This window comes from Aquarana catesbeiana, linkage group LG01, assembly GCF_042186555.1.
Source record: "Aquarana catesbeiana isolate 2022-GZ linkage group LG01, ASM4218655v1, whole genome shotgun sequence".
Taxonomy (NCBI): domain Eukaryota; kingdom Metazoa; phylum Chordata; class Amphibia; order Anura; family Ranidae; genus Aquarana; species Aquarana catesbeiana.
Genome location: NC_133324.1, coordinates 923,596,464 through 923,618,069, shown reverse-complemented (window position 1 = coordinate 923,618,069; position 21,606 = coordinate 923,596,464). Strand labels below are relative to the sequence as shown.

Sequence of the window (21,606 nt, the reverse complement as noted above, 5' to 3'; positions counted from 1 at the left end):
GTTTGGAAGAAGAGTGGAGCACCAGAAGAAAATCCGTCCAGTCCAGGGAGAACATCTATTTCCATACATGTTGTGTCCCTGTTGGATATTGAACTCTGCACCCCAGTGCTGCAAGCCAAGCGTGCCAAGCCGCTAAAGCACAGTGCTGTGGTTTTATCCTCTGCCGCTCGCTCCACAGAGGCTGCAAATGGTTGTAATTAAACTTTGCGGGAAGAAAATGTGCTTCTGGTAATGCGAGGCAGCATCTGAAATGTCACACAGATCGTTTCATGTCTTGCTCATTATTAATTGTGACAGGTTGTCGCCTCTCACATCTCGTGTTGGACAAGCATTTTTTACTTCTCCAGTGATGGCTGAACAAAGCTGGCAGCCCCAGACCGGCCCGTGAGTCCGGGGAATGGAAAGGAGAGCTAAACGAGTGCAAACTCTTCTGGTGACATGGGACTTTGTACCAGACAGTCATCCCGTGTCCAGAGAATTCCAAAATTCCAGAGAAAGCAGCCAATCCGCTCACTAGAAAAACCTTCACATTGCACCAGTTTGAGGCACTCCTTACTCCCGGGTGTGTCTGCTCTTCTGTGTCGTTATAGATGGGATGTTTGCTCTGCAGTGATCTATTATAGGGGAAAATTAGAGGACAGGACTTCCTGGGTACCTCTGAATTTAAAGCGGTATTAAAGTGATTGTAAAGGCTCGTTTTTTTTTTGTTTTTTTTCCCAAATAACAAATATGTTGCTTTCCTCCTCTGTGGAGTTGGTTTTGCACAGAGCAGCCCCGATCCTCCTCTTCTTGGGTCCCTCTTTGCTGCTCCTGGCCCCTCCCTCCTTTGAGTGCCCCTCAGCCAGCAGCTTGCTACAGGGGGCACCCAAACTGAGTCAGAGCTCTGTGTATCCATTCAGATACGCAGCCCTGACCTGGCCCCACCCCCTCCCCTGATTGGCTGACTGCCGCGGGAGCCAATAGCTCCGCTGCTCTATCTCAGCCAATCAGGAGGAGTGTACTGGATGGCTAAGGGGATCGTGGACGTCTCTGGAGAGAGAAGGAGCTCAGGTAGGTAATTAGGGGGAGCTGGGAAGGCTGCTACACACAGAAGGTTTTTTTTTATATATATATAAATGCATAGAATGCATTAAGATAAACCTTCTGCCTTTACAACCCCTTTAAAAGCAAACATTTATTATATTGCAGCTTACCAATAATTAGATATGATGTATTAGTATTCTTTTTTGGGCTTTCTTCCATTTTTATTTGGTGATCCAGCCAGCAAGTCTGTTGTTTTTTCACAGCAAAAGCTGTCTAGCAGAATCTATCAATTGCAGAGATGGGACAAATCATTTACCACTGATGGGTGCTTACAATGATCAGCTTTAATTTATGTAAAACCTCTATCCCTAAAAGGAAAACATGTTTGCTGTAACTGCTTATAAAGTGTGAGCTGGAGTTTAGCTTTAATTTGTTAGTGTATCTAAATCTGCTAGTACATCTAACACTCCCCCCCCCAGACTGACAATGCTGCTGTCCACCCACAGGTGCCTTCTGTGCTCCTTCATCCAGAGTGGGGGCGCTCTAATACAGGAGGTGTCTTACTGGTCAGATCATAGAGGAAAAAGCCTAAAAATTAAAACGAATGCAGAAACCACATCTAATGATTGGTAAGCTGCAATATATTACATTTTTTGGTTTTGGGTTTAATACTGCTTTAAAGCGTTTGTTACCCCAAAAAAATAAAAACAAAGATCATGTTCCCTTAAAGAATGTTATACAGCACAGTCCTTGTGCCTTGTCATTTGGACTCCTGTATCACCTGAAATACCTGGCTGATCCTGTCTGACTACACCCTCCCCTCTGCAAACTGACCACAATAATCATGGCTGCTGTGCCCTAACACCGTGGTCAGTTTGCGTGATTCCGTCATACGCAGCCTGCTATTTGTGTCCTGTGTCCTTCTCCCCCCTCCCCTCTCTACCTGTCTCTGCTCGTACCTGTGCCCATCCCCCCCACCCCCCCTGCTCCTGCTGTTCTCATATCTCCTATTAAATACTTCCATCTGCTCTGTACCATTATAATAATTGTGCCTGTGTTCTGTAAAAAAAAAATCTGCCCGAGTGTACCTATATGAGCTTGGCTCAGGCGCTCAGCTGATTGTCGGCTCTCTCTCTCTCTGCTGTGGGGGCACCCGAACCGAGCCGCTGCTCTGTGTCCATACACACATGCAGAGCCGTGGCTTTACCCCGCCCCCCTTCCTCTTTTGAGTGGCACACTGGCTGTGATTGACTCCCGCTGCTGCCAATAGCCAATTGGGAGTGCAAGTACCCAGAGAGGCAAGGCTCTTGTGTACATCGCTGGATCGAGAGGGGGCTCAGGTAAGTATTGCTACGGAGAGGCAAGGCTCTTGTGTACATCGCTGGATCGAGAGGGGGCTCAGGTAAGTATTTTTGCTGCACACAGAAGGTTTTTACCTTCATGCATAGAATGTATGAAGGTAAAAACCCTTGTGCCTTTACAACAACTTTTAGGTGGAAAAACCTGTGCTTTGGCTCCCCCCCCCCCCCCCCCAAATCCCCCCTTTTTCTTACTTGAGCCCAATCTGATCCAGCAATCTGCATGAGTGCAGTGGCTCCAGCTCAGAAGTCTCCAAACTACGGCCCTCCAGTTGTTCAGGAACTACCATCATGCCTAGTCATGTCTGTGAATGTCAGAGTTTTACAATGCCTCATGGGACGTGTAGTTCTGTAACAGCTGGAGGGCCGTAGTTTGAAGATCCCTGCTCCAGCTGCCGTCCCTCTCCTCATTGGAGAGATTGATAGCAGCAGGAGCTATTGGCTCCCGCTGCTGTCAATCAAATCCTGTGAAGCGGAGCCAAGTCCCGCTGTCTTTGTCAAAGACGCAGCAGCGCGGGACTCCGGTGCTCCCAGGTAAAGCAGCTTTCCGTGGGGGCACCCGAAAAAGAGGAGGGGGCTTGGAGCGCTGGCAGGGGACCCCGAAAAGAAGAGGATCAGGGCTGCTCTGTGCAAAACCATTGCCCAGAGCAGATAAGTATAGGCATTTTTATTTTTTTATATATATATATATATTTAAAAAAAAAAAGATCCAAAGTTTACAACCACTTTAATTTTTTTGTCTTTTATAAGGATCAGCTTTAAGGTTGAAAAGCAGCTTTGTGTTTTGACCCGGCATCTAACGTCCAAACAGAAGTGCTGTACGCAGCCAGGCCCCCGGCAGAGAGCAGGCATTAAGTGGAATTGCTTGTGCTGTTTTCCCCAGCATCAGGGTGATGGTGACCAGTGCTGAGGACAGTGTGTTCTCCCTCATTAGGCAATTACTGCACAAACAGCCTGCAATCACGGGCACAGACTGCCCTCTATTTTCTTAGCTGCTTTTCATCATTTCTTCCCTGACTATTACTTAGATTGAAGCTCTTTCTAGTCATTTTTATCCACTTTTTTTTTTTTTTCATAACCAGCCCAATAAAAGCACAGCACGTGTGCCATTCACAGGACCTTCAGTCCCCCTAAAGTGGTGTTGCTTTATTTTGTCCCAAATTAAAGTTTATAGGCATAGCACATCCTAACACATACACTATATTACCAAAAGTATTGGGACGCCTGCCTTTACACGCACATGAACTTTAATAGTGTCCCAGTCTTAGTCCGTAGGGTTCAATATTGAGTTGGCCCACCCTTTGTAGCTATAACAGCTTCAACTCTTCTGGGAAGACCGTCCACAAGGTTTAGGAGTGTGTCTATGGGAATGTTTGACCATCCTTCCAGAAGCGCATGTGTGAGGTCAGGCACTGATGTGGACAAGAAGGCCTGGCTCGCAGTCTCCGCTCTAATTCACCCCAAAGGTGTTGAGGTCAGGACTCTGTGCAGGCCAGTCAAGTTCCTCCACCCCAAACTCGCTCATCCATGTCTTTATGGACCTTGCTTGATGCGCAGTCATGTTGGAACAGGAAGGGACTATCCCCAAACTGTTCTCACAAAGTTGGGAGCATGAAATTGTCCAGAAATGTCTTGGTATGCTAACGCCTTAAGAGTTCCCTTCACTGGAACTAAGGGGCCAAGCCTAACCCCTGAAAAACAACCCCACACCATAATCCCCCTTCCACCAAATGATTTGGACAAGTGCAAAAAGCAAAGTCCAAGAAATGGATGAGCGAGTTTGGGGTGAAGGAACTTGACTGACCTGCACAGAGTCCTGACCTCAACCCGATTGAGCCCATTTGGGATGAATTAGAGAGCAGACTGCGAGGCAGGCCTTCTCCAACATCAGCGCCTGACCTCAGGAATGAGCTTCTGGAAGAATGGTTAAACATTCCCATAGACACACTCCTAAACCTTGTGGACAGCCTTCCTAGAAGAGTTGAAGCTGTTATAGCTGCAAAGGGTGGGCCAAATCAATATTGAACCCTACGGACTAAGACGCCATTAAAGTTCATGTGTGTGTAAAGGCAGACGTCTCAATACTTTTGGTAATATAGTGTATGTGTTATGATGTGCTATGCCTATAAACTTTAATTTGGGACAAGATAAATCAACACCACTTTAGGGGGACCGAAGGTCCTGTGAATGGTACACGTGCTGTGCTTTTATGGAAAATCTCAATATTGAACCCTACGGACTAATGCCCCGTACACACGGTCGGACATTGATCGAACATTCCGACAACAAAATCCATGGATTTTTTCCGACGGATGTTGGCTCAAACTTGTCTTGCATACACACGGTCACACAAATCCGATCGTTCTAAACGCGGTGACGTAAAACACGTACGTCGGGACTATAAACGGGGCAGTGGCCAATAGCTTTCATCTCTTTATTTATTCTGAGCATGCGTGGCACTTTGTCCGTCGGATTTGTGTACGCACGATCGGAAATTCCGACAACGGATTTTGTTGTCGGAAAATTTTATAGCCTGCTCTCAAACTTCGTGTGTTGGAAAATCCAATGGAAAATGTGTGATGGAGCCCACACACGGTCGGAATTTCCGACAACAAGGTCCTATCACACATTTTCCGTCAGAAAATCCGACCGCGTGTACGGGGCATAAGGTTTATGTAAAGGTAGGTGTCCCAAAACTTTTGGCAATACAGTGGTATATGTTATTATTTTTCATATTTCAGCAGTGTATTCCTTTGTTGAACTTTTAATTTCACGTTATGTATCCTGGTAATTTGTGGATGCATCACCATTTGCCTCAACTGAAATATTTGATTTAGCTTCATAATAATTATAAGTGCACAATGAATATCCCACGTGTGTAGTCAGACTCCCCCGTCTCTCCACGCTCTCTACACCTCTTCACTTTTAATACACACCATGCCGCGCCTGCATTAAACTTACTCTACAATTTATTGCGCTCCTTGCTTATTGTGCACTTTGCTGAATAATTTATCTCTTTTTATTTATGATATTTGTGATGGGTTTTTTTTTTCTCATGCTTACTGTAATTTCCTTTGCTCGGTAACTTTCTGTTCTTTTGTGCTGTGTCTAAAGTTTACTCATCTGTACTTTACATTCTTGTGCTATAGAGGCAGAGATTTTACTGCTTATTAAGTATAGCAGTGTGAAATGTAGGCAGCCATGTACAGCTGGGTCCATAGATATTTGGACACAGGCACAATTTTCATACTTTTTGGCTCTGTATGCCACCAGAACAAAATTAAAACAAAACAATCCAAATGAATTTGAAGTGCAGAATTTCAGCTTTAATTCAAAGGGTTAAACATATATATCAAGTATAAGTTTTGGGAACCTCAACCATTTTTATACACAGTCCCTCCATTTTCAGGGGCTCAAATGTACCGTATATACTCGAGTATAAGTCGAATTTTTCAGCACGTTTTTTTTGTGCTGAAAGTGCCCCCCTCGTCTTATACTCGAGTCAAGCACTTTTCTGCAGCAAAAAATTTCATTTTCCGAACCGACTTTGGGGCCCCGTATCTCAGGGCCACTTGGTGCTAGAAACCCCAAATTTGGTATGCAAACCCAGTGGACCTCAACATATCCAAAGCTGAAGTTCCTAGCACTAAGTGGCCCCGAGATACGGGGCCCCAAAATCGGTTCGGAAAATGTCATTCTCTGCTGCAGAAAAGTGCTTGACATTTTCTGAACCGACTTTGGGGCCCCATATCTCAGGGCCACTTGGTGCTAGGAACCCCAAATTTGGTGTGCAAACCCAGTGGAACTGGTACCATAACATATCCAAAGCTGGGGTTCCTAGCACCAAGTGGCCCTGAGATACGGGGCCCCAAAACTGGTTCGGAAAATGTCATTCTCTGCTGCAGAAAAGTGCTTGACATTTTCTGAACTGATTTTTGGGCCCCTGTATCTCAGGGCCACTTGGTGCTAGAAACCCCAGCTTTGGAAATTTTATGGAGCTAGTTCCACTGGGTTTGCACACCAAATTTAGGGTTCTTAGCACTAAGCGGCCCCAAGATACGGGGCCCCAAATTCGGTCAACTGTGTCTATCTGCAGCAATGTCATTTCGGGACCCTTTGGGTTCAGATACCCCAAATTTTGGCTGCAGCTAGGGGGCATCTAGGAACCCTTAACTACCAAGTTTGAAGTTCAGGGGACCTATGGCTGCAAATGGGCACAGTGAGGCTGCAAATGGGCACAGTGATGCTGCAAATGGGCATTGTTGACCCTCTTTTCCACTTACAGTAGCTGCGCATTTCTCACCCTCGTCTTATACTCGGGTCAATAAGTTTTTCCCGTTTTTTTTTTTTTGTGGTAAATTAGGGCCTCGACTTATACTCGGAACAACTTATACTCGAGTATATACGGTAATTGGACAAATAAAATATAATCATAAATAAAATGTTAATTTTAATTTTTTTTTTTTTTTCTTTTTCTTCAAAATTGTCGCTCTTTTTTTGTTTATAACGCAAAAAATAAAACCCACAGAGGTGATCAAATACCACCAAAGAAAGCTCTATTTTTGAGGAAAAAAAAGGACATACATTTTATTTGGGTAAAGCGTCGCACGACTGCACAATTGTCAGTTAAATGAACGCAGTGCCCTATCGCAAAAAAATGGCCTGATCGTGAAGGGTGTAAACCTTCCGGAGATGAAGTGGTTAAGAACCAATTCATTTGTGTTTTCAGTTTGCTGCTCAGATTATAATTTAATTGCTCTTTAAGTGCTCTTACCTCACCAGTTCTTACTATTACCTTATCACAATCTCCTAGTGAGTTGGTCACATCCTGTAGACATCCAGTTCATAACTAAGTCATCTGAAGGTGGCCAGCTTTTTTTTTTTTTTCTCCTCTTTAGCTGCATACCTAGTGGAATGATGGCAGATGCACTTTTTAGCCTTTTCCTCCTATGGCTGTTGTTGTTATATTAAAGTTTATCCACCTCTATGTTTCAGCATTGTATAATGATTGCTTCCACTGTTTTGTATTTTTATTAGCAACTTATCCGGGAGATGCAGCAGATGGCGAGCCGACCTTTTGCCTCCGTCAACGTCGCCTTGGAAACAGATGAGGAGCCACCTGATTTGATTGGCGGGAGTGTAAAGGTGAGCTCTTGTGCTTTTTCATGAAAATCATGCCATCTTGAACTTGGTGATTTGCAATTCATGTGTGTCGGGTACAGCTACTGCCTGCACTCGGGATATGTGAATGAGGGGGGAGCTCCGAGTCATGTGACAGGTGGGTCAATTGCAATGAACCATATTTCTCTCCATTGAGAATGATATAATTCCTAGGGCTGGAAACCTAAGGTAGGTCCCAGAAGAGTTAGTTCACCTGTTAGAATAAAATGAAAAGGTGAACTGACACCCTACACTTTCCCCGCTCTTCTCCTCCTCCTCCTTTCTGCGTGGCTTTTGGAAGGGATCAGATTTGTTGCTGGAGCTGACCAATCAAAATTTCTTTAATCCATCCCAGAAGCACTGCAGAAAGAAGGGAGAGAGAAGAAAGAATTTCAAATTCCCAGCTGCATGGGCACTGAACAGCTCATCGCCTATGAAGGTAAGTACAGTGGTGACCATGATGGTGGGAAGGGTGTACGTGTTTGTTCACCTTTTCACTTTTTTGAACTTACACCAGCAGGTTGAATGAAAAAAAAAAAAATCTGTTCCCCCATCCGCACATTCAATGTGGATGAGGGAATCCCTTCCTATTGTATTCTGCTGGCAGGAGGCCCTCTAATGATCAGTGTTGCTGACAGGCTGGTTGTACACAAGTCGATCAATAGATCGACTTGTGTACAAGCAGCTAGCCCATGCCTGGATTGATATTCGGCCTGTCCCTGCTGAACCAGCCAAATTTTGATTTATGTTATGGTCGGTTTAAGTTCGGCAATAAAGGGTGTCCTTTAAACTATGAACTTTCTGCATTAGGCTCCATTCACATTAGCACGTCTCCAAAGTCGCACGATTTCCAGTGCGACTTTCGGTGTGACTTTGATCCATCTTTACACTCGGATCTTAGCTGCATCAAAAGTTGCAGCAAAGTAGTGCAGGCACCTTTTCAAAGGCACTGTGACTTGTAAGTCGCACCAATCTGAACAGGTGGCATTGAATTGAATGGGGTACGGCTTGTCAGGCTACTTTGATGTCCAAATTCATCTCGCACACCTGTCCACCCCTGCCCAATTACCCATGGGGTAGGCACTGAAAATCTGAGATATTGAGACTCGCTACACATTATCCACCTTCTAAACTGTTTGGCGTCTGCTGCCCCTCTCTGCCAATTTCTCCACTGGCTTTCGCTCACCCAACTAGACCCCCAGCTACATCACTAGCCTAGTCTCAAAATACCAACCAAATCGTCCTCTTAGTTCCTCCCAGCACCTCCTGCTTTCTAGCTCCCTTGTCACCTCCTCCAAGACTTATCCAGAGCCTCTCTCATCCTCTGGAACTCCCTACCCCAATCTGTCAGATTATCTCCTACTCTGTCCACTTTCAGATGATCCCTGAAAACTCATCTCTTCAGAAAAGCCTATCTGGCCCCTACCTAACAACTGCAGATGTATTATCTCAATCAGCCCACCCCCCATAGTTATTACCTCCTTGTAACTCTTGACCCTTCCTCTTAGATTGTAAGCTCTAACGAGCAGGGCCCTCTGATTCCTACTGTATTGAATTGTATCGTAACTGTACTGTCCGCCCTCATGTTGTAAAGTAATGCACCGATACCATTTTTTTTTACAACGAATACGAGTACCGTATTTTTTTTTTAGTACTCTCCGATACCAATTACCGATACCTACCACAACTGTTTTGTTTTCGCTTCAGCTGTCAGCAATGGTACAGTGCATTGAAAAGTTATTTACAAATGAACTACATTTTTTTTTCTTTGCGCTTTTTCAATGTGAAATGTGTAAGTAAATGTTAATATATATATGTCAAAATATTCACTAACAAAGCAAACAAAAAAAAAATGTGAAAAAAAAAAAGTAGGAAAATAATAATTAAATGGAGGAGAATAGGGAGTCAATTAAGGCTGATTAGAGTAAATTAAGGGTTAATAAGGGGTTAAACAGCGGAACATTTGTTCATCCCTTTGATCTGCAGATGAAGAAACAGAAAGAAACAAAACAGTGTTTCTTTTTATTTTAGTGTTAATAAACATTGCTGGCTGCTTTTTTTTTTTTTTTTTGACAGCTCCAATTACCGAACTTCTTTAAGACCCCTTTCACACTGGGGCGCTTTGCAGGCGCTATAACGCTAAAAATAGCGCCTGCAAAGCACCCTGAAAGAGCCTCAGCTGTCTCTCCAATGTGAAAACCCCAAAGGCTTTCACACTGTAGCGGTGCGCTGGCAAGATGCTTAAAAAAGTCCTGCTAGCATTATCTTTTGGCGCGGGGGTATACACCGCTCCTGCCCATTGAAATCAATGGGGCAGCGCGGCTATACCACTTCCTACTGTGTTGAAGGGAGATTGCCTCCTGTTAAGAGCTGTTGTGCTGTTGTGTTGTCCCAGCCTTGGGGGTGATGCACCAGCGCCGTCCCTGCCGGGAGAACACAGTGATTATTGCTAGGTGCTCTAGCCGCTGTCAATAGTCACATGAAAAATCTGACATGCTGGTTGTTCCCATGTTGATCAATTGATCGACTGCCCATAGATGGTTGGAATCTTGGCCAGTCCCTGCTGAGATTTAACCCATCTATGGCCAGCTTAAGACCTCTGTTTTTTTTTATGTAAAGAGAGTCTGTCACGTACCCATACAGAGTAAATCAATGCCCTTCCTTGCACTCCCTCTCCACTCAAGCTCATGTAATATGCATGATGCGCCTGGATATGAGGGTGCATTTAACTTCACCTAAGAATAAAACACTGTCACAAGAGGGAGGGGCTGATCTAACCAACTGTTTGTAAGCTCTGATGCCTTCCAATACAATTCTTACACAGGGTTTGACTCCTAGGCCTCAAAATCCTGTGCAAGGTGGTGGGGGAGGCACGCAGGAGAGATGAGTATATCAGGTCAGTGGGTGGGCTTTCAAAAGACTCTCTTACTTTGCCATTCAGTGCAAAGTGGCAGAGGGTTGTTAATGTTACAGCTAGTAGTAGGTAGTCACATCGAACTAAACGTGTTCTGTAATGTTGAAGATGTTTCATACCTCCTCCAAGCCACCACTTCAGTTCTAATAAATACTGGAAAGATAACCCAGCATTTGTATCTACACAGGTGGCACAGAAACTTTAGTCCAATCAGCATCCAAAAACCATCAATGTGACCAATGTATAGTTGTTGCTTGTCCATGGACAGGGTCAGGAATGTAAAGGTTGTGAAACCACCCATTTGATTCTTGAACACTCAAGATCTACATCCGATGATTGGATTAAGACTCAGGGGTAGGCAACCTCGGCCCTCCAGCTGTGGTGAAACTACAAATCCAATCATGCCTCTGCCTCTAGGAGTCATGCCTGTGTTTGTCAGGGTCTTGCAATGTCTCATGGGACTTGTAGTTTCAAAACAGCTGGAGGGCCGAGGTTACCTACCCATGGCTTAGGGTGTCTGTGCTACTTATGTGCCTATAAATTTTGCGGTATCTTCCTGACACTCATTGGACCCGATGAAGTGGCATGGAGGGTTTATGAAACGTCTTCAACTCTAAAGTCTTTTTTTTTCTTTTGGGAGTGCAGTTAATACATTGGTTTTGTTAGTCTTTTTTTCCCTCCTTCCCCCATTATGAGGAATGTTGTGGAAGTGGTAATTGGTTATCATTTCTGCTGCACCTCATGTACAAGATATTGTTTTTCCATAAGACAATAGTCTTTCTGTAAAGTCAACCTGACAGGTGCAATCTGCAAGTGTAAAATACTGACCCTCTTACCTAAAAAGAAGCTAACTTGCAAAAAGCATGCAGAAAATCAAGTCTAAAAAGTCTGACTTTACATTACTTGTTCTTAGTATGTGTGGTGAAACGGAAAATGGTGAAGGTTGGCTAATCTGGGAAGTGACATGCTTTCCCACTACTATCTATTCACCAAAACAGTTAGTGAAAGGAAATGAAGACTCAATAACTCTTCCCAATGATGTCCAAAGTAGTTAAATCTGGGCTTTAACTATTTAACTGCCACGTAAAACAAGTTCATGGTTGCAGGGGATCTAGACCAGCGGTAGTCAACTTTTTTGATATGGAGGCCTCATATGCAGCCCCCAACATCACCAAAGGGCCACACATAAAATTTTGTGAATATTCATTATCAGACAGCAGGCACACACTAGGATATAGTCATACTATCAGCGTGGTACAAAAAATGGTCAAACACTGTGGACATAATACAAGAGATGCCCAGACAATAATACAATAGACAATAATACAGAATATGGTTAGAGATTGCCGACTTGATACAAGAGATGGTCAGAGACTGCAGGTATGATACAAGAGGTGGTCAGAGATTGCTGACCTGATACAAGAGGTGGCCAGAGATTGCTGACCTGATACAAGAGGTGGCCAGAGATTGCTGACCGGATACAAGAGGTGGTCAGAGATTGCTGACCGGATACAAGAGGTGGTCAGAGATTGCTGACCGGATACAAGAGGCGGTCAGAGATTGCTGACCGGATACAAGAGGCGGTCAGAGATTGCTGACCGGATACAAGAGGCGGTCAGAGATTGCTGACCGGATACAAGAGGCGGTCAGAGATTGCTGACCGGACACAAGAGGCGGTCAGAGATTGCTGACCGGATACAAGAGGCGGTCAGAGATTGCTGACCGGATACAAGAGGTGGTCAGAGATTGCTGACCGGATACAAGAGGTGGTCAGAGATTGCTGACCGGATACAAGAGGTGGTCAGAGATTGCTGACCGGATACAAGAGGTGGTCAGAGATTGCTGACCGGATACAAGAGGTGGTCAGAGATTGCTGACCGGATACAAGAGGTGGTCAGAGATTGCTGACCGGATACAAGAGGTGGTCAGAGATTGCTGACCGGATACAAGAGGTGGTCAGAGATTGCTGACCGGACACAAGAGGTGGTCAGAGATTGCTGACCGGATACAAGAGGTGGTCAGAGATTGCTGACCGGACACAAGAGGTGGTCAGAGATTGCTGACCGGATACAAGAGGTGGTCAGAGATTGTTGACCGGATACAAGAGGCGGTCAGAGATTGCTGACCGGATACAAGAGGCGGTCAGAGATTGCTGACCGGATACAAGAGGCGGTCAGAGATTGCTGACCGGATACAAGAGGCGGTCAGAGATTGCTGACCGGATACAAGAGGCGGTCAGAGATTGCTGACCGGATACAAGAGGCGGTCAGAGATTGCTGACCGGATACAAGAGGCGGTCAGAGATTGCTGACCGGATACAAGAGGCGGTCAGAGATTGCTGACCGGATACAAGAGGCGGTCAGAGATTGCTGACCGGATACAAGAGGCGGTCAGAGATTGCTGACCGGATACAAGAGGCGGCCAGAGATTGCTGACCGGATACAAGAGGCGGCCAGAGATTGCTGACCTGATACAAGAGGCGGCCAGAGATTGCTGACCTGATACAAGAGGCGGCCAGAGATTGCTGACCTGATACAAGAGGCGGCCAGAGATTGCTGACCTGATACAAGAGGCGGCCAGAGATTGCTGACCTGATACAAGAGGCGGCCAGAGATTGCTGACCTGATACAAGAGGCGGCCAGAGATTGCTGACCTGATACAAGAGGCGGCCAGAGATTGCTGACCTGATACAAGAGGCGGCCAGAGATTGCTGACCTGATACAAGAGGCGGCCAGAGATTGCTGACCTGATACAAGAGGCGGCCAGAGATTGCTGACCTGATACAAGAGGCGGCCAGAGATTGCTGACCTGATACAAGAGGCGGCCAGAGATTGCTGACCTGATACAAGAGGCGGCCAGAGATTGCTGACCTGATACAAGAGGCGGCCAGAGATTGCTGACCTGATATAAGAGGCGGCCAGAGATTGCTGACCTGATACAAGAGGCGGCCAGAGATTGCTGACCTGATACGAGAGGTGGTCAGAGATTGCTGACATCATACAAGAAATGGTCAGAGACTGAACTTATCACATGAGGCTTTTAGAAATCACTACTATAACAGGACAAGTGAACACAGATTGGTGTCTGTAGGGGGCCTGCGGGCTGCTCTGAAAGTGCCAAAGGGCCCCATGCGACCACCAAGGATCTAGACTGTGGGGAGGCGTGTTGAAGGGTTCCTGTTACCCAGCTGCTTTGTGTATTTGGTTTGCTTTCATCTAACCATTCATGTATCCTAACAAAACTACACTTGAGAGAGTCTAGATACATTTCATTATTACAATGAGCTCTTTATATGGAGGTTTTTAGATATTGAGTGTGTTGGTGATCTTGAGTAATGGGGGCCTCTCTTTTCTAATGTGCATCCCCATGATCTGCACATACCTGGCTGAACCACAAAAAGCAATAAACAATGTGAACAGCGTAGTGTGCCCCGATGTCAGACCTGCACTCTGCTTCCTCCCTCTAATCCGAGTGAAATCGTTTGTCTTGTTCTGTGATTCCGCACAGTGGGTGGCCTCGCATTCACTTCCATATTTTCTCTCTTGTCAGAAATCTTTCTTCCTGCGTTTTTCAATTCTTCTTTTTTTTTTTTTTTTTTTTTAAGCTGTACATTTGTATCTTTTATCAGACTAATGCTACAGATCAGGAACATTGCTGACACGGGCTATTTTCTAGATTTTCATCAAGCCAGCTGTTTTTTTCCTTTTAATTCTCCTTTTCACTATTTCTTTTTTTCACTCCTCTCTCCTGTTGTAGACAAGCCATTGCTGTTTCTCAGCTAGATTGTTTTGGTTTAAGAGCAACTTCAACCAAACAGCTAAGTGTGTGTATACTGTGTGCATGTACTGTATATGTGTATGCTCGTGTGTGTGTGTGTTTTTATTTGATTTACTTGCCTAAATCTGCAATATTGCGTACTTTCATAACACTGCCCTACCTCCTACCTGATCTTGCACCTCCCCATCCCTTCTTTATCCCCCTTAAAGGAGAAGTATAGGCTTTAACAAAATAAAAAATAAACCTTCATACTCACCTCCATGCTGTCCTTAATCCGCTATAAGGCCGGGCTCACATATGTGTGTCTGCGGTTCCCAGCATGGGGTCCGGTGCGTCCCTGTTCACCAGTTCAGGTGCAAATTTTATCCTAAATTCACACCTGAACCAGACCCCAAGATGCACAGGACCCTTTGGGAATGGGGATTGTGGCCGCTCCCTGGATCTGTGTGAACCGGCTCCATTGAGAGCCGGGCACACTCGCATATCATGCGAATTGGATGCAGGGAGATGCATCCAATTCACACATATGTAAACCTGGCCTAAGATTGAAAACGGAGCAATTGCTTGACTGTTGATTTCTGTTCTTGGTCTGCTCTCACCGCTCTGCACTTTGCCCCTTCAGCATTCACTGGAGCTCTGAGCTGGGAAGGGGGTGAGAATGGCTGGCTCCAGATCTCAGCTACATGCTGGAAGGTGGAACTAGCTGTTTGTCGGGCAGCGGGGGTGGATCCAAACAATATTGTCAGGATGCTTTGCGAGCCTGGAGCTGCTCTGTCCCGTCGGCTCATATCAGACAAAAGTAATTCCTTTGAGCCACAAGAGAAGTTTGGCCAAAAAGCTTTGGCCATAGCTCTTTTAATTTAGATCTGAACTAAAAAAAGAAAAAAAATGTCCCTAACTAATAACCTGAAAAATGTACACTTTTGTCTTAAAAATTCCTCCTGAAAAATAGCAGGTCACTCCCTAGTATGTGAGGTGGCCTAGACACTACAGCCGCATAGCTGTGTATCTGCAGTGTGAGGCCCAGATCAGGAGTATGCACATATGGGTGCCCTCATAGCACACAACCTACTAGGGAGGCACCCAGAGAAAGGAGGGGTGGGACCCTTCCTGTGGGGGACTGCCAAAAAGGAGGTAAGGGTCTGGGGCTTGCAGATTAGTGATTATACACAGTGGGAGCTGATCTGCGATCATTAGGCAGATCGCCGTTCTGTCAGTACGGAAGGCATAGATCCTGTGTTCCTGTAAAGCAGGAACATGGATCAATACCTCCCCCACATGTACAGAAACACTGGTTAGGCACACAGTTAACCCTTTGATTGCCCCTGATGTTTTACCCCTTCCCAGTAAGTGTCATTAGTACAGTGACAGTGCATATTTTTAGCACTGATCGCTGTTATTAATGTCACTGGTCCCCATTGTCAAAAGTGTGTTTAGCGCAAAAGATAAAAAACGCAGAGGTAATCAAATACCACCAAAGGAAAGCTCTATTTGTGGGAAAAAAAGGACAAAAATGTTATTTGGGTACGGTGTTGCATAACCGCGCAATTTTCAGTTAAAATAACGCAAAAAATGGCCTGGTCGTTAAGGGGTGTACATCTTCCGGAGGTCAAAGCGTTAAAGCGGTAGTAAACTAAACAAAAAAAAAAACACATGGGCCCCTGGGTGATTTAAGCCGTAATGTGCTCGTATGCACTGCATACTTGCACATTATGACAGACATACAGTGCATCCGGAAAGTATTCACATCGCTTCACTTTTCCACATTCTGTTATGTTACAGCCTTATTCCAAAATGTCAAACTAAAAAAATAAAAATAAAATTAACAATAAAAATTTTTTTTTTAAAGCGCCCTTGTCCCCGTGTGCTCACACGCAGAAGCGGACGCATACGTAAGTCCCGCCCACATATGAAAACGGTGTTTAAACCACACATGTGAGTTATCGCCGTGAACGTTATAGCGAGAGCAATAATTCTATCCCTAGACCTCCTCTGTAACTCAAAACATGTAACCAGTAAACACGAGCGTGTGCAATTTTGAAGCGTGATATGTTAGGTATCGATTTACTTGGCGTAACTTCATCTTTCACATTATGCAAAAAAATTGGGCTAACTTTACTGTTTTGGGTTTTTTTTTTTAAAGCATTTTTTTAAAAAGGTGTTCGGAAAATTGCTGCGCAAATACCGTGCAAGATAAAGTTTCAATGACCGCCATTGTATTCTCTAGGGTCTTTGCTAAAAAAACATATATAATGTTTGGGGTTCTATGTAATTTTCTAGCAAAAAAATGATGAATTTTACATGTAGGAGAGAAATGTCAGACTTGGCCTGGATGGCAAGTGGTTAAATCCATTATTTTCCTCAAACTTCTGCAGACAATACCCCATAATGGCAACATGAAAGAAGTTTGTTTTGAAATGTTTGCAAATTTTTTTAAAAAATAAAAAAAATCACGTGTACATAAGTATTTACAGCCTTTGCTCAATACTTTGTTGAAGCACCTTTGGCACCAATTACAGTCTCAAGTCTTTTTGAATATGATGCTACAAGCTTGACACACCTATTTTTGGGCAGTTTCTACGATTCGTCTTTGCAGGACCACTCAAGCTCCATCAGGTTGGATGGGGAGCGTCATGCACAGTCATTTTCAGATCTCTCCAGAGATGTTTAATTGGGTTCAAGCCTAGTCTCTGGCTGCGCCACTCAAGGACATTCACAGAGTTGTCCCATAGCCACTCCTTTGTTATCTTGGCTTTGTGCTTAGGGTCGTTGTCCTGTTAGAAGATGAACCTTCGCCCCAGTCTGAGGTCCAGAGCAGGTTTTCATCAAGGATGGCTCTGTACATTGCTGCATTCATCTTTCCCTCATTCCTGACTAGTCTCCCAGTTCCTGTCGTTGAAAAACATCCCCACAGCATGATGCTGCAGCCACCACCATGCTTCACTTTAGGGATGGTGTTGGCCAGGTGATGAGCGGTGCCTGGTTTCCTACAGACATGGAGTTTGCTGTTCAGGCCAAAGAGTTCAATCTTTGTTTTATTAGATCAGAGAAATTTGTTTCTCATGGTCTTAGAGTCCTTCAGGTACTCTTTGGCAAACTCAAGGGGGGCTGTCAGGTGCCTTTTTACTGAGGAGTGACTTCTGTCTGGCAACTCTACCATACAGGCCTGACTGGTGGAGTGCTGCAGAGATGGTTGTTCTTCTGGAAGGTTCTCCTCTCTCCACAGTGAAACGCTGGAGCTCTGTCAGAGTGACCATGGGGTTCTTGATCACCTCCCTGACGAAGGCACTCCCTCCAATCGCTCAGTTTGGCCGGGAGGCTCGCTCTAGGAAAAGTCCTGGTGGTTCCAAACTTCTTCCATTTATGGATGATGAAGGCCACTGTGCCCAGATATGTGCCTTGATACAAACCTGTCTCGGAGGTCTACAGACAATACTTTTGACTTCATGGCTTGGTTTGTGCTCTGACATTCACTGTTAACTGTGGGACCTTATGTAGAGAGGTGTGTGCCTTTCCACGTCATGTCCAATCAACTGAGTTTACCAAAGGTGGACTTCAGTCAAGCAAGTTGTAGAAATATCACAAGGATGAAACAGGATGCACCTAAACTCAATTTGGAGTGTCATGGCAAAGGCTGTGAATACTTATGTATATGTGATTTTTTTTTTTTTAATACCGTATATACTCGAGTATAAGTCGAATTTTTCAGCACATTTTTTTGTGCTGAAAGTTCCCCCCTCGACTTATACTCGAGTCAAGCACTTTTCTGCAGCAAAAAATTTCATTTTCTGAACCGACTTTGGGGCCCCGTATCTCAGGGCCACTTGGTGCTAGGAACCCCAAATTTGGTGTGCAAACCCAGTGGAACTGGTACCACAAAATATCCAAAGCTGGGGTTCCTAGCACCAAGTGGCCCTGAGATACGGGGCCCCAAAATCGGTTCGGAAAATGTCATTATCTGCTGCAGAAAAGTGCTTGACATTTTCTGAACCGATTTGGGGCCCCATATCTCAGGGCCACTTGGAGCTAGGAACCCTAAATTCGGTGTGCAAACCCAGTGGAACAGGTACCATAACATCGGTTCGGAAAATGTTATTATCTGCTGCAGAAAAGTGCTTGACATTTTCTGAACTGATTTTTGGGGCCCTGTATCTCGGGGCCACTTGGTGCTAGAAACCCCAGCTTTGAAAGTTTTATGGTGCTAGTTCCACTGGGTTTGCACACCAAATTTGGGGTTCCTAGCACTAAGTGGCCCTGAGTTACGGGGCCCCAAATTCGGTCAACTGTGTCCATCTGCAGCAATGTCATTTCGGGACCCTTTGGGTTCAGAGACCCCAAATTTTGGCTGCAGCTAGGGGGCATCTAGGAACCCTTAACTACCGAGTTTGAAGTTCGGGGGACCTATGGCTGCAAATTGGCACAGTGATGCTGCAAATGGGCATTGTTGACCCTCATTTCCACTTACAGTAGCCGTGCATTTCTCACCCTTGTCTTATACTCGAGTCAATACGTTTTTCCCATTTTTTTTTTTTGTGGTAAATTAGGGCCTCGACTTATACTCGGAACGACTTACACTCGAGTATATACAGTACATTTGCAAATATTTCAGACAAACTTCTTTCACGTTGTCATTATGGGGTGTTGTTTGTAGAATTTTGAGGAAAATAATGAATTTAATCAATTTTGCAATAAGGCTGTAACATAACAAAATGTGGAAAAAGTGAAGCGCTGTGAATACTTTCCGAATGCAATGTACTTTAAAATCAAACCCTCCAGCTGCGCGCTGTCACCACTGATGGAGCTTCCATCTTCAACCTTCTTCCTTCCGAGTTCTCGGGATACGTCCGTTTAAATGGCTGAGCCACAATGACATCACTCCCACACATGTGCAAGGGAGTCGTGGCCACGGCACAGAGCTCTGAAGGGAGGCCAGTGCACATGTGTCGGTGATGTCACCTGCTGCTCCCAATGTTAATGATTCCTTAACACTGCAAGTTAATGAGATATTCACTGTACCTACTGGTAAGCCTTATTATAGGTTTACCTGTAAGTACATGTTTTAAAAGCAGAGTACTACCACTTTAAGATGAACAGTCTGTGCCTTTTGCAGTTTTGGCAGCTCCAGAATACACTGCTTCACAGAAAATGCAAGGAATGCTACTCTTTGGCATTGGTAGATATGTATTTAGCTGTTAGGCCATTGTTCAGGGTTTTTATTTTTATTTTGTGAGCAACTTGAATAAATTGGCCACACATGACCTGGAGCCTGTTTCAGACCCAAACACCATTGAGTAAGATGTTACTCCTAAGAGACGGAGCATTGTTTCAATATTAACAACAATTGATTTATTTTTTCCTTAATTAAAGTTTTCTTGAAATGTGCAGCTGTGTAATCTCCAGTAATTATCTCCAATGGGTTAAATTCTGTGAAGGTTATCTTGGGAGTTCCAATCCAAATTGCAAGCAGGCAAATTAATTCCATTCCTTATCGGACTGGTAACTGTGGCTAAGCGAGTGATGACTACAATATCCCTCCTCAAGTGTTAAAAAAAAAAAGTGTGCAGCATTATGATTTTCAATGACAAGTGCATTCTATTCCATCTGCTTCTTTGTTATGATTTTTAATATAGTTTATTCATAGGAGGATACAAGGGAGCAGAAGATAATTACAATCTGCATGTAGACAGTGGCAGGAGAGAGATCGGGACTCGGAGGGAATTTTTATGTAGGCAAGTGCCTGGACATCTAGCACAGAATTAAAGCGGAGTTCCGGCGAAATTTTTTTTTTTTTTTATTGATCCTAGCATTATTACAAATGAAATTCAAAAACGATTATACAATGATCATGATCGATTTCGCAAAAATATAAATTTCTTACTTGAGTATTTTCTGCCTCGCGCATGCACGTTTCACCGACCGTAGCGCCGATTGTTTCTAAAGTTGCCATAACAACGGGCGGCGACGGAGGAAGGTCCCGCCCCGTTGTTATGGCAACATCAAAGTACTGCCCACAGACTCCTGGGAAATGATGACACATCATTTCCCAGGAGCTCAGGCATGGGAGGAAGTGACGAGGAGTTCCGCGGACCAGGAAGTGGCAGATTAGGAGAACTACATAGCAACAGGGCGGTTCTGGTAAGTATAAAAAAAAAATTTCCTCCAAATGTTTTTTTTTTAGGTTTAGAGGAGTCCGATTCTGAAAAAACAATTTTAGGGTGGAACTCTGCTTTAAGAAACCATTTGTACAGTCTGTAGGCAAGACAAATCCTTATCATCATGCAGTGTTTTAAAATTGTCGCCCCCCCCCCCCCCCCCCTCTTGTGGTTAGAAGTAACACTGGAAACTCATTTCAACAGTATGGCTATGCGGGTTCTTCACTAGTCTTTGTAAACTCCCCAGTCTGTTTTGTCCTGTAGGGCTAGTTAGAATAAGGCGTAATGTACACGGGACTTTTTTACAACCTCTCCTGAACGATTTAACTTGACAGTTAGTAACACACGTTTGGAATGTATGTAATGTCGCGTTTGCGTTTAGAAACGTTCAAAAAAAATTTTTTTTTTCAAAATGGCCAAAAATGAAAAACGCCTGTACACGAGCGTTTAGCGGCGTTTCGTTTACAGGCGTTTTTCATTTTTGGCTATTTTGAAAATAACATTTCAAACGCTTCTAAACGCGGCATGTAAACGTAGCAAAACGGACATGTTAAACGTGGGTTAACTGCCTCTGAACGTCCGTTTACCAGCAGCAATGTACATGAAGCCTTAGGAATCGCAAATATTTTGTTTTCTGTAAGAGCAATAGCTTTGATATACATAGCATTGTACAGACTAAATAGAACCTCTAGGTGCGTTCCTGCCCTGAAGGCGCTTAGTTAAATGTCCCTGTTCTAACCACATGAGCACACACACACTCAAGTTTGGTTAGATGCCACCTAAAGCATAAGATCACTTTAAAAAAAAAAATGCACATGTTTTTGCAAGTAATAAAAGTGCATTTATTTTTTATTTTTTTCTCAGCTCAGGCTCCTGCAACTTTCAGTAGAGCTGTCTGCTCGTATCTCCATTATGGGTATGAAGCCCAGGAAGATCAATGAACTACCAAAAGTGCTCACCAGCACCCTCATAGTTCATTGAGAAGTAGAAGCCATCTGCTGGAATGGCTGACGGGAGTTGTAGTTCATTAATTCATAGAACTCTGGGAATGAATGAATGCCGCAACTGTGTGGGTGAAGCCCCATGCAGCCTGTATTTGAATTGTGACGGCTTGGGGTGGTGGCAGGTGATTTAGTTATATGTTACACCTGAACATGTTACTAAAGGTGAACTTATCCTTTAACCACCCCCCACCCTCCGTATTTTCAAATGACGGGTGGGC

At 44.4% G+C, this 21,606-nt stretch overlaps 1 protein-coding gene across 1 annotated transcript in view; it reads left to right on the top strand.

The window, feature by feature from the left end:
- ATRN (attractin) overlaps window positions 1-21,606 on the top strand; it is a gene marked incomplete in the record, with an annotated part of 355,064 nt that overhangs the window by 318,294 nt on the left and 15,164 nt on the right. The window contains 1 exon segment of the mRNA XM_073611025.1: window positions 7,419-7,526. Within this exon segment, the coding sequence (XP_073467126.1) occupies window positions 7,419-7,526 (108 nt within the window).